Genomic DNA, 13,176 nt, shown 5'->3' with positions numbered 1-13,176 from the left:
GCGTTGGTCGCGCACCCGATAGAATATGCAGAGGAAGAGATTGATAAAAGACAAAATATAAGGCGAACGATTATCGTCGTACATCTTCGAGTTACATATAACTCGTCATGTACTCCCATCGGGAGAATCAAGATATTATTATTATTTATCTCGAGAAAATTGGCTATTCCAACAGCCGATAAAGGTACTCGACAATATATTCCCAGAGCGCGTCCGCGTGGTAAAACCTCTGAATACCGTAATACTTTACGAAGGTAAGACCCCAGGTTCTGTCCCGTGTGGCGTGGTATCGCACCCGAATGCGCTCCACTACTTGTCAACAGATGCGAAGAAACATTCCTAGCGGACGCGCTACGGATTTTATAAATTTGACTGGAATTCGATTCATGATTAAGTCCTGAAGTGGCACATGTCGAATTACGCCGGTATTCCGGGGTCATGTCCAAAGACTTGACCTTGAAGTAGGTTTTTGTGGGTTTGTCACAAGAGCAGTTAACTGGTACCTGATCCGTCAGATGAACCAGCCCCATTTACCATTATCCATGTACAAAAATACGTATGTCTCGAATAAATTGTCGTGATAATCTGAAGAGTTTATGGACTAATTGTACGATGGAGATTTTACTTGATTCTGCGACTCAAGCAAAATCTCGGGGCTACTGACATAGTCATCCCGAATGAGCCTGACGAAGATAGTACTCGGGGTTTATTGAAGGCCCATGACCTGAAGATTACAAAAGCCCGGAAGCCCATTGAAGCATCGACTATGGAAAGTAGAGATAGATTAGGAATAAAGATATTTGTAACTGTACGAGACGAACTCAGAGAGTCACCCGGGTATTTGTAACTTGTACGACACCCCTCGGCTCCGCCTCCTATGTAAGGGGGAGTCGAGGGATAAAGAAGGAATCAATCTTATTGTCAACACAACACTAGTTTTTAGCAGTCGAGCACCTTTTTGGCTGAAACCTCTAAGATCTACTTGATCTCTACTTAGTAGATCTCTACTTTCCGTGAAACCCTAGTCTACAACTTGTAGGCATTGACAAGTTAATCCCTTGTCACCCATTGCTCCGCATCTCTTTACTCATTTCTAACAAGATAAATCAACACCCTTCAGTATCACACTACGCTACCTCACAGTATGCTCCACATGGTTGTATGACTATTGTGTCAACAGAGAAGCCACATGAGCCGTACAAGTGGCTAGCCTCTGTTACGCGGTCTCTATCGTGGTAATGAAAAACTCATGCTGGACAGAAACATGCAGCTTCGCCTGTAACTTATGATATGTACCTACACAGGCTGTTGGGCATTTATTAGTCACATCCATTAGATGATCATAAGATACATGTTGGCATCCCAGCTAGGTAGGAATGACCAGCGTGAGTAACAAACTTGCAGCGTATTGACCCTGTGATCAGGACCAGATGGGCAATTACTACCACCGGAAAAGATTATACAGTACATTTCAATTCACAGAGCACCCATTGTGTACATCTTGGCCCTCAATATCACACGATCTTTGTGTTGCCAATACACGTTTATTGTTACCTGAGCCCCCAAAAAACCATCAACAATGATTACATCGAGGTATGTTTACAACATGTAACACCACACAGGCTACAATTACAACCCTAATGTCCTACGCGTTGGCAACAATTAGGACCATCAGCTTTACCTACAGCTAATCCTAAACAATATGCTACAAAGGGTACACCACATTTCCCGTCGAAAATAAACATTACAGGCTCCACACAGCTCCCTCATGTCCCGTTGTGGTCATACCATTGGGATGTCCTTTACAACAACAGTACTTTACAAGTGCTTGCCCACCTAGATGGCACTCCGTCTTCAATACGAAAACATATTCAATGTTTCCTTTCCATTAGGCTTCGGCAATGGACTAGGCTGAGGACATGCAACTGAAAAATGCATACCGTTTGGTGTATTATGAGCTGCAGAGCCAGGACTAGACTTATAACTCAGTGGCGGAGGGGACAAGCTATGAGTTTCCAAGCTGGTTGGGGCCAGCAAACGATGACCCAATGACCCTGGACTTCTAGAGCTGCTTGTTTCACTGGTCAGAAGAGGTAAATAATTAACTGGGTCCGATCTCTAATAGTGCAAAACTTTCACGAACAGACCAAACATGAAAATACAGACAGGCAAATGTGAAGAAAGTACACACCCAATTGTGTTTGTCTGTTTCCCTCTCAGGCAAGTGTCGGTCTTCCAGGACTTCTTTTCTCTCACCAAGTGTCCAGCATCCTGTCATTAAAATGCAAAGTCATGCACGTGAACGAAAATCTTGAAACCCAAGAGGATACAGCACCCGAGGACAAAAGCTCACGGGGGATCCTGCATGTGAATGTGCAGAGGTGTTCTGGCTGAAGTGATTTGAATTTTGGATGAATGGGTGTTCAAGCAGCTTGGTTGCTGGAGGTCTCTCAGCTGGGTTTCTCCTGAAGCAGCCTCTCAGAAAATCCTTCCCTTCTGATGATAAATTATCTGGAATCGGTGGGTCTTTATTCAACACCTTAAACATTGCAGCAGGCTGTTGCAGCACAGAAAAGCAGATTCCATGCTTTAGAATCCCAAGAGATGGAAGTACCAAAATGTTAATATACATAACTTCTCCATTAGGAATTTTAATCAGGCTAAGGTGTCAATGTGACAATTATCATCGTTCATAGATAAAAGTAAGTATTGAGAAGCAAGCTAACCTAAGAACATAAATCCAACTTATACAACACATCTTAGTTTTGCTTTAAAAAAGGGAAAGGTTCAAATTATTTACCCCTTCAAGACCACTCCAAGGAGGCTTGCCTGTGAACATCTCGATGATTGTGCAGCCAAGGCTCCAGATATCGACGGCAAGATCATAACCTACATCTTTTACAAGTGTAGCCTGGACAACCTGGGATATAAATGCGCAAGTGTGACTGTGCCATATAGCAATGAGTAGCAACTTACAGTTATATGAAACAAGCCAAGAGGCAAAAACAAAAGCAGTGTAAATCTAAATGACAACTTGGCAAAACAAAACTTTAATAATTTTACAGTAAAACATTCAAACTAAATGATTTCATATCAAGTAAGATTGCAAACCAGAGCTACTCAGTTTTTATAGAACAAAAAAAATCCACTTCGCAATCTTGAAGAATTGAACTATTGCAGAAGCTCACATTTTAACCTTAAACTCGCAATCTGTTTATTTTCAACCCTAAACTATGCGACCACTTCACCCCTTTGCTATAGTTCACATTTGAAAATAAAGGTCTAAATGTGAACTTCTGCAATAATTTAAGATTGTAAAGTGGAAGTTCATTCTTAATTTAAAGACATATACAGTAAAGGTCGTTACAAAATCTAATCTAGGATGTTATGGGAGTTGAGCATCCCCTGAGCATTATTGCCACAAGTTTAAAGTTATTAGCATGATTTATGGAAACTAAACTAACCTAGGCAGGCGGGTTTAATGATCAATGTTTGAGAAATCAGCTCGTAAGTGTCAAACTACACACATCGCATGAAAATAAAATTCCGTAAATGCATGAATCCCTCCCTTTCGAGCATTTGGAACATCTGTGTTTTATTTTATTTTTCGTGAGCACAAGTCCACAAGAAGACTGCATGAAGTGGGTATAAGCACATATTTTCTTTTTTTTTTTGGCGAGAAATCCACCGATCTATTAATAATCATCAACAGTAGTACAAATAATCCAAAAAGTAAAGAAAATTACAAATTGGTACTTGGACCACCTAGCGACGACTACAAACACTAGCACAAGCCAAAGGCACGCCGCTGTCCTCGCCCCTCCATCGCCGGAGTCAGGTAAAGCTTGTCGTAGTAGAGCTTGTTGTAGTAGACAGACGGGAAGTCGTCGTGCTAAGGTCCCAAAGGACCAGCGCACCAGATCAGCAACCATCGCCAATGATGACAACCATAGACCGGAAGAGACTGACACAAAACCACACCAACAAACACGAAAACCGATCGGATCCCAGGAGATCCGACGGGCACACAGCTCCACGCGTCCTCCGTCAGCGCCAGATGCACCACCTGAGCGAGGATAGGACGGGGAGGACCTTATTCCGACTTCAAGATGTCGCCGCCGCCTCACCATCCCAAAAAAGGACTAAAAAACAAACTAAATTAAGAACAGGAACTCCCCGCCGGCGAGGGACCGTGGTCCACCACACCTCCAAGGCCCCAAGGCCACCGGAGGCGGAGCGAACCGGCGGTATCGCCAGCGAGGAGGACGGAACCCTAGATGGGTTTGTGTGTTTTTCCGCCGCCCTCCTGGGCACGTACCGGTTCGTATCTATAAGCACATATTTTCATATATTCACAAAGCCTTTTCCCCAAGCAAGTTGAGGTAGGCTAGATATGAAACCCAACAGAAATAAAAGGAAACCAGAATATCGTTATCAGCACAAAATAAGAAGAAACTTTAGAAAATCCTCATTGGTCTCCTAAGATTCTTACTTATTCCTCCTGATCCCATTAATGCCTCTTTGGCCAATTTCCTGTCAGCTTCTACGATAGGAAAAAAAGGCAGGGGCATGCAATTCCAGCTCTCAGTGAGAAGATAAAACTGTAAAGTTGGAGCAACAAGAGCATTTGGGTGGATACCTACAGTCTCCTTGTTTGAAAATCGTGCCGACATTACGCTAATGTGACTCAAACCTCACGTTAAAATTATCAACGTGGCTCGGCGGGATAGGTATCAACTACTTGGTCAAACCTAATGAGACAACTGGGCCCACGCCATCTCGAGCGCTTTCTGTGTGCATCTAAAAGCATCCTTTAGCTCATCCGGCTCCTTGGGGATGGTCTCCTTCCTCCACCTGCAAGCATAACAGTTTTTTTTCAAGGATACGTCATGGAGAGACTATCCATGACGTATCTGTTTCATAGAAGGAAGGCCAGAAGGCCAAAGTACAACACGTTTGTGGCACAAGCGCCAACAAAACGCAACTCCGCGCAACCTCCGGAAAGGCAGCACACACACTACGGGACTACTCAGGACATCTCCACTTATCCACTGGCGCGAGAACGCCCCTGAACAGCCCAGCCAATCTCCACAGCTCGGCCTCGTCGGAGATCCTCGAAATCACCACCGCCTTGGAGGGTGCGACACCCTCGAAAACTACATCATTCCGGTGACGCCATAGACACCAGCAGATGAGGGTCACACCTGTCAAGAAATCGCGATCTGCACCCGGGCCTCCATGCTTCTCCTGCAACCAGCAAACAAGCCCAGTGTGGCTTGCCCCACCAGCGCAGGCAGATTGCCCAAACCTCACGTGTCAGCATGCACCCCATCATTAGGTGATCCAAAGACTCCCCAACCTGGTCACGGAACGTGCACGCCGCCGGGTGAGGAAGGCCACGCTTGCTTAGCCTGTCGGCTGTCCAGCATCTGTTCCTTGCCGCAAGCCAAATGAACACCCTGCAGTTTGGCAGCGCCCTCGAACGCCAAGGCACCAGCATTTCCACCCTAGCGCCAAACATCGCTCGATAGCCCGACCGCGCGGAGTAGGAGTAGTCCTTCCTCCAACCCCATCTAAAGGCATCCTCCACACCCTCGTGAAGGGCAATATCTACCAGCCGGTCTGCCACCTCAAATAGTTCCCTGATCACAGGCGCGCCTAAATCCGGAGGAAGATCATCCAGCCAACCCCCAGCCAGACCCTCAGGGACTCTGCGCTGTCTGACAGCGCGCTTTGGGACCGCCGCAGTTAGGTTTGGTGCTATGTCAACCAACAGTCCCTCAGGGAGCCACCGGTCCGTCCAAAAGAAGGTGGACGCCCCATCACCCAGCACGGAGTAGGTTGCCCCTTTGAAAAGTTACCTCACCATTTGGGGAATTTGGATGTTCAGCTCCTTCCACGGCTTAGAGTCATCAACTCGCTGAAGCCACAGCCATCTGGCCCTCAGAGCAAGCATAACAGTTCAGAACTCACCATGGCCTCCATGCAGGTGCAAGGGCATACATAAATGCCTCACTGGCATTGCCGGTGTCACATCCACATCTGGCAGTCAAGATTCGAGAGTCAAGACCTTGCGAGGATGTTTGTACACGCCGTTGATGCAACGCCGAATGGAACCCTGCTGGCCTTCCTCATGCTCGATGAGACGATCACTTTACTGAAGCTTTATTCCTTTAGGACTCAGGCTTCATTGTTCAGTAACAGTGCAGTTCAGCAGCAAGCTTTCAACATGTCTCATGCATCAATAGACTCAAGTTTCAGGTTTCGCTAGTGTTGCAATCTTACAACAATGTTTCAGGTTTCAGAACAAAGCTTCAACACATGGATTGGAAGTCTCATGTGGGTTTCGGCAAGTCTCAGATCCCTGGGACTGAGCTAATCATGTATTTTAAACCTCTGGCCGAATTTCATGAGGTTTTGAGATACTTTTCCTGTTTCAACAGGTTAGAATACATGGTTTCAACTGGGTTTCAACAGGGGTTTCGACTGGGTTTCATGGGACTGAGCTAATCATGATACTTTTCCTGTTTCAACAGGTTAGAATAAATTGTGTGCCTAATATCCATATTCCATAGAAGGGCTATCTAGGCATCCATGGTGGTGTCCAAATTTGACTCAGAAGAGGTGGCAGCGGTTGTGATCAAGCGTCACAGGGAAGTGTGGAGGCACCAGAGACAGGTAAAGGTGCATGGGGGAGTGTGATGTTGTCACCATCATCCTTATTAACTGGAACGATCCATAATCAACAGATTTGACACAAGGACTCGAGGTATGGAGTATGTGTGTCAATACTACATGGAGGAGGTAGGCAGCGATGGCACCCGAAGCAAGCCGAGGAGTGCATTGCCATTGCCATTGGTTGTGAGTGGTCACGAGTTTTGGGAGCGGGATTGATCTATAAAGATTAAAGAGCCCCCAGTTAGGTGGGACCATCAAAAGATCACCTTCAGATAGTTTTTTTATTAACGAACAATTCAAGGCCCCTAGAAGAGTTTTTGGTTTTCAAAACGTGGTTCTAGCTCCAACTGACTGAAGAAGCCTCATACCAAACACAGCTAATTTCTGCACGGCAGTAATTTTTTATGTGTACTGTGGTTGATAATCTGAAATTAACCTTGTTGCAACGAGAAGGACGGAAAAAGGAAATTGGCGATTAAACAGTTCGCACCTCAGGTGCCATCCAGTATGGTGTTCCCTTCAGCGAAAGATTTGGAGCCGCAGTACTCAACTGAAAAGGTGAAGAAACAGTTAAGAAAAAATAATTAGAAAAGTAGCACCGTGGCAAATAAGCAAAACCGAAAATTGCAGACAAAATAAACTCTATAGTAGTAAATCCATTGTCCTCTCAGAGTACGCATTAAAATACAGTAATAGAAGTACGATACCAAAGTTAATGCCATATAAAACTAGTTTGAATTTTGAAATAACAAATCCAATCAAAAAATGACTGAAACGTTTTACTAAGTACTCGTAGCAAATGGGGAGTGGTGTTGTGGCTCATGGGTGCATATGCTCCCTTTATTTAATTGCATCTTAGACACGTTTTAAAATGTCAAAAAAAATACAAACAAAAAATTAACGTGTACATCTTCACATGCTACATGCGCACAAAGTCGTTTCACAAAAAATCGACTTGTCATGTGGCCTGTGTAAAAAAACTAAATTTGGTGCTAAAATAAGGGTTTTACGAGAATTTTTTCTTTTTACACAGACCAGAAAAAATATCGTTTTTTCGCGTAACTTCACGTACAGACATAGATTGCGGAGATGTACACGCAAAAATAAATCAATTTTTGACAGTTTAAAATGTATTTTTTTTTGCGAAGGGAGCATATACACCCAGGAGCCGGATTGAATTTCCATACCAAATGTGAAAAGTATGCTGAACAGCTCAGGGCGCAGATAATGATCGATTCTCCATAATGCAGGATAATTAAAGACTGGCAATATTTGTTTGGTCTAACCCTTCCCATAGTGAGCTAACAAACGGATGGTAATAGTATTTTCGTCTCGAAGGTTGCAACAATAAGCTCAATACTTTCATTAAAAAAAAGGGAGTACAATGACTACTGAGTACTTATGTGCAATAGTAGTGCCAGCAAAAAATCATAGGCCAAGACGCAAGTTGGAACTCACATGCTTAGCCATTCCAAAGTCAGCCAGTTTCACTACACCATTGACATCAACAAGCAAATTTGCTCCTTTGATATCCCTGCAAAAGTATGATGATTTACATCGATATCACGACATCTGTGTCATTTGCAGCAACCAAAATTGGCTAAGAAACAATGGTGGGATTAAATCTGCCCTTAATATGTGGATAGAGCTATAGGAGAAGCTCAAGAAAACAAATAAAGAATACGGAATAAAGTTTGAAGCGCACAACAGGATACAGCAACCTGTCAATTCGTATATGGAAAAAAAAAGAGGCAATTTAAAGAACTGGACAAAAAGGTTTGGTTCAGTACGTTAAGAAACAGCCAACAGAAAACCATTATCGGGTCAAAAAAAAAAAGGAAAAATGAAAGGAACGCTACCTATGCATAATTTTTTGGCTATGTAGGAAAGCAAGACCCTTAAGAATATGCCGAGTGAAGTTGCGGACAACTGATTCAGTCATTGCACCACAATGTTGGCTAATGTACTTATTAATTGAACCCGGATGAACATACTCCAGGTATATGTAGAATCTATCTTCAGTCTGCAATGAATCCAAGTAACTGTTAGATAGCATTTATACGGCACAGTAAGTTCCCTCATTATGGCCAAGTAGAACTTACAGTTTCACTGCCGTAATACTGCACGATGTTTTCATGCTTAAATTGGCTAAGAAATTTAATTTCCTGAAAGAAAGGTGGTGAGCAGTCAGAGAAAGTGCAAGATATGCATGATCCTTAGATAGTACTACATATAAGAAAACAGTGGTGTGCAGCAAGGTTCCAGAAAAATGAAACGAGTATGGTCAGAGTTCTACATATACTTTGAATGTATTGTACAGCAGTAAAAGGAAGGCAAACCAAATGTGAGCATAAGCAAAATTATGCTGTGTAATCCTCAACAAGAGAACATTGTTAACAATCACATTAAACAAGAATACAGTGATCTCCATACTGCTGAAATAAACAACATCAGCATAGGTATGGCCAAACCTGTTCCAATTGCTTCAGAGACTCGACTGATTTTGCATCATCAGGAATTATGTTAACCTCTTTCATGGCACAAAGAGCTCCTGTGTGCCTGTACATCGGTGTGAGGGGATGTTAAAATTTTAAATGAGACAAATATAGTAATACAAATGCATTTAACATACCTATTGGTAGCTTCATATACGCATCCATATGTGCCACTGCCGATGAGCTTCCTTTTTTGCCACTGACCAGCCATCGAGGGTGTCTCAACTTTTGGGACTGACTGGTGGCTAAAATTTGTTTGCTTTGGGCTCAGAGAAACGGGAGGGAGAGGTAATGGGTGAAAATTAACAGTCACATTGCCCTCGGGGCGAGAAACATGGTTCTCTGGGAACAAGTTTTGATGCATTGGTGATGGAGGTGCACTTGGGTATCTTGATCTAAGAGCAGGACTTCTCAATGGACTGGAGCGAGGAGATCGCTCCTGCCCACCCACAAAATTTTCAGGTGAGGTAGAAGGGGATGAAGATCCCAATAGATCTGGAGACCATGCTGATTGTGCTGACAATGCATTGCTGCCCTGGATGGAGATTCCAGAAGATGAGAAGTCTGCATTACTTAATCTTCGAGGACTCTGTACAGGACTTGAAAATCCGCTGCTCGGAGCACTTTTAGCAGGAATATTCAATCTAAAGTTCAAAGTTTCAGCTGAGCTACCCTTGAATTTATCTTTAAATCCCTTTCTCTGTTGACCAAAGGTGACCCCATTTGTGCCATCTGACCTAAAGCAATTGTGCTCTGGAATCTTTTGAACAGTTTGGGACATAAATCTGTCATCAAAGACATTACAGAATCAGATGCATTGTCTGATATGGAGCTAATGTGATCAGTCTGTCATGGAAAGTTCACAGAGGGAGAAAAATGGGGAAAAGGAAGCCCAAAAATATGGAAGACACTATATGAACTTTCCGTTAGTTGTGGAACAATATAAAGTGTCATTTGCTTAACGATCAGGTTCATGTTTAATCTTCTTTAGTAGGAGCTTCATGGACGTTAAATCAGAAAATTACACTTCACTGACTTCAGTGCTGAGAAATCTCAGTCACTCACCAGTTAAAATCAGTAAACCACAATCAAAGCCACCTTTTCTTATCGTGTCAAGATGTAATAAATAAGCAAGTATCTTAACCAATCATCACTATGTGCAAATGCTATTGGCGATGGGGGTAATAGTGTACATGTCCAATTCAAAATAATAACACCAAACCAACTCAACTTAGGGGGTCCAAAAGCACAGTAACTTTGTTGACATATCATCCTAATTTTCCCAAGGTACCATGATCCCCTAGTATAAGCTAATAAGTCCATGGAAAGCCCAAAATCTTATTGGTGGAGTGCAGTGCAACTACGCGGAAATGTATGTCTTAAGCCCTAATCCAAGATAACTCCATATTGTCAGGATGGTTATACTTTGTAGCAAAGGTTATCCTCCCTGGTGCATTAACCCCGGTCATCTTACTGTTCACCTAAACAGTTCTCACTCGCTTAAAAACATTCTGCACTAGAAAGTGCACAGCATACTGCTAGTTGTCACAGCATCAGGCAATGTTGCTATGCATTCTTATATGCCCAGATTGTTGGCAACCCAAATTCACTGAGAAATCACTCCTAGCGGCCTCCTTGTGAACACCCTAATCGCTTCTTAGTTAATACGCTAACAAATTAGTAACGTTGTACTGTACTCTAGTCCTACAACTTGTGTTGTTGTATGCAGGAGCTTGAACAGCGAAGATGGGAAGCTTGAAGCTTCTAAACTATAGTAGTACACATAGCAAAAAAAAGGCGGTGACCTTGGAAACGTGGCCGCCCTCTCGGCTCCGGCCTCCGCAAGCCCGAGGAACTCATTGGAGCCGTTGCAGTCCCCGTCGAAGAGCCTCGGGGAGGGGAGCGGCCTCCCGGGGACCCGGCACAGCGGGTCCTCCCCGTGGGGCAGCGGCAGCGGGCGGGGCATGAGGGGTGTGGAGGAGGACCTCGCGGGCGCCACCTCCATGTTACTCGGCGACCTCGAGATCGGCGTGGAGGTCGCAGTGGCTAGCCCGGACCACAGCGCGTCCCTCCTGGCGGGGTAGGAGGAGGCGGAGGAGGGGGAGTCGTCCATGCGGAGCGCGGAGGCCCCGACCTCGATGTCGTCGACGTGGCGCAGGCGCGGCGCCCTGGTGAGGCGGGGCTGGTGGTGGTCGGCGGGGAGGTCGGCGCCATCGCGGCGCGGGATGCGGGAGGTGGAGGCGCGGGCCGGGGAGGCGGGCGTGGAGGCGGAGGCGGAGGCGGAGGAGGAGTGGTGGCGGTGGTGGTGGGCGTGGGCGGAGCGCTTCCACCAGGGCATCGGGAAGGAGAGGCTTATGTGGGGCCCAGGAGACGCGAAACCCTAGTGGTCACAGTGGTAATGGCGCCGTGGTGGTGGTGGAGGAGGAGGGGATCGGTGGAGACGACGACCCCGCGCCATTGGGCTTTTTGTTTTCTCTTTCTTTTCTCGCTCATTCGCTGTGCCCTTTTCTTCTCCACTCGCGCTCGCGCTCGCGCGCGGTTGGGGGGCCACGCGGCTTGGGAAGAAGTCCGGCGAGTCAATGCCTCCGGTTGCACGTCACACACTCCACACGGCCCGCTTCCTTTGCTGTTCCCTTCTACTTCCCCGTTATTTCCATCTCTATCTTCGCTTTCGTACTGTGACGCCGTCTTTTCTTAAAGTAACCTGCAAAGTTTTTCTTTCGCTACAAACGCACCATTTCCCACTCATTGACAAATTTGTTAAGTCGCCGGCCAACAAACAACATACATCAAAAAAAACTATGGAACCTTTATGTTCTACTCCCAACAGATAAGAGCATCTCCGACCGCGTCCCCAAAGCATCCCTAACGGCGCCGAATCGAGCGTTGGAGGACGTTTTTTCTTCGTGTCGCATTTGAGGGACGTCGACCGATTGGAGATCGAAATGCGCAGACATAGGGGTCTTATTGAGCGGGGATGAATGGCTACGCAGATATCGAAGAGGGTTGCGGTTGCTCTTCCGCGGAGTTTGCACTCCACTCCGGCGGTTCGCGCGACGATCGACGCGGTTGCCACTTCGACGGTTCCCCTTCCCGGTAACTGCACCGTCGCTAGGTAGACGACGGTTGGGCGTCGTTCGTGTGTCGATGACGTGTCGGGTCCGCCACTCCCCGCCTCCCTTCTTGCTGTGTTCGGCACGCTCGGAGCACTAGTAGAAAAAAGGCCTTCCATCCCAACCCATTAGTCCCCAAATATTTTGACCCGGGACTAATGGGTCTTTAGTCCCGGTTCTGCTGGTGAACCGAGTCTAATGCTCGGGCAACCGGGACTAAAGGGCTACGGTGGACTGCGGCCAGGGCAGGAACCATTAATCCCTATTGGGGACACCAACCGGAACTAAAGGGTTAGTCCCGGTTGGTGTCCCCAACCGGGATTAAAGGTTTTTTTTCTGGTTTTTGCCTCCCCACGCACCTCCCCCCTATCGCCTTTTTTAGCACTGTAAAATAGAAAATAAAATGATAGAAAATTTTAAAAAATAAAATGTTTTCAGATTCTTGTATGTTATGCAACCTAGTATTAGGGAAAATTAACAAATTTGAATTTTCACTTTTTTTGCAAAAAAGTTTTGAAAAATGGTAAAACCGCAATAACTTTTGCATACGACGTCGAAAAAAGTATAATATATCAAAATGATCGTGGGAAAAACTTACATCCGAATTCACCTGGGTTTACCCGGTTAGCCAAATTTTAGATTCACAAAATTCCAAACGAAAATACGAAAGCAGGAAGATTTTAGTTTTTGCTATAAATTCAGGATTTTTTATTTTTTATTTTTTTAAAAATTAATTATTTAAATTGCATCATGCATAAAGATTACTATCATTTTTACCCATTTTTTAGATTTTCAAATTTTTAGGTTTTTGGTTTGGCAAAAAAAATATTAATTAATTAAAAAAATTAAAAATAATACAAATTAAAAAGTTAATGTTTATTTATTTATTC

At 44.8% G+C, this 13,176-nt stretch overlaps 1 protein-coding gene across 1 annotated transcript; it reads right to left on the bottom strand.

Annotated features, from left to right (window-relative positions):
* Positions 1-1,524: 1,524 nt before the first annotated feature.
* LOC124704361 (mitogen-activated protein kinase kinase kinase 5-like) lies at positions 1,525-11,627 on the bottom strand. Its single transcript, XM_047236614.1, has 11 exons — positions 10,979-11,627; positions 9,311-9,958; positions 9,150-9,237; positions 8,781-8,843; positions 8,538-8,701; positions 8,137-8,212; positions 7,169-7,228; positions 2,801-2,920; positions 2,354-2,557; positions 2,192-2,271; positions 1,525-2,080 (listed from the first exon to the last, which is right to left on the bottom strand). The coding sequence occupies exons 1-11, from the start codon at positions 11,509-11,511 to the stop codon at positions 1,855-1,857; spliced, it is 2,262 nt and encodes a 753-aa protein (XP_047092570.1). The 5' UTR covers positions 11,512-11,627; the 3' UTR covers positions 1,525-1,854.
* Positions 11,628-13,176: the final 1,549 nt, after the last annotated feature.

The sequence above is a fragment of the Lolium rigidum genome, chromosome 3 (assembly GCF_022539505.1).
Source record: "Lolium rigidum isolate FL_2022 chromosome 3, APGP_CSIRO_Lrig_0.1, whole genome shotgun sequence".
NCBI lineage: Eukaryota > Viridiplantae > Streptophyta > Magnoliopsida > Poales > Poaceae > Lolium > Lolium rigidum.
This window is presented reverse-complemented; position numbering and strand designations above follow the sequence as displayed.

What these genes read in the sequence shown, in the direction of transcription:
- LOC124704361 (XM_047236614.1), bottom strand. Translation starts at nt 11,511, where the DNA reads ATGCCCTGGTGGAAGCGCTCCGCCCACGCCCACCACCACCGCCACCAC. An exon ending in CATACTGGATGGCACCTGAG is followed by an intron (nt 2,921 to 7,168) that starts GTGCGAACTGTT and finishes TTTATATCCCAG; the next exon opens with GTTGTCCAGGCTACACTTGT. An exon ending in AAACAGACAAACACAATTGG is followed by an intron (nt 2,081 to 2,191) that starts GTGTGTACTTTC and finishes TCTTCTGACCAG; the next exon opens with TGAAACAAGCAGCTCTAGAA.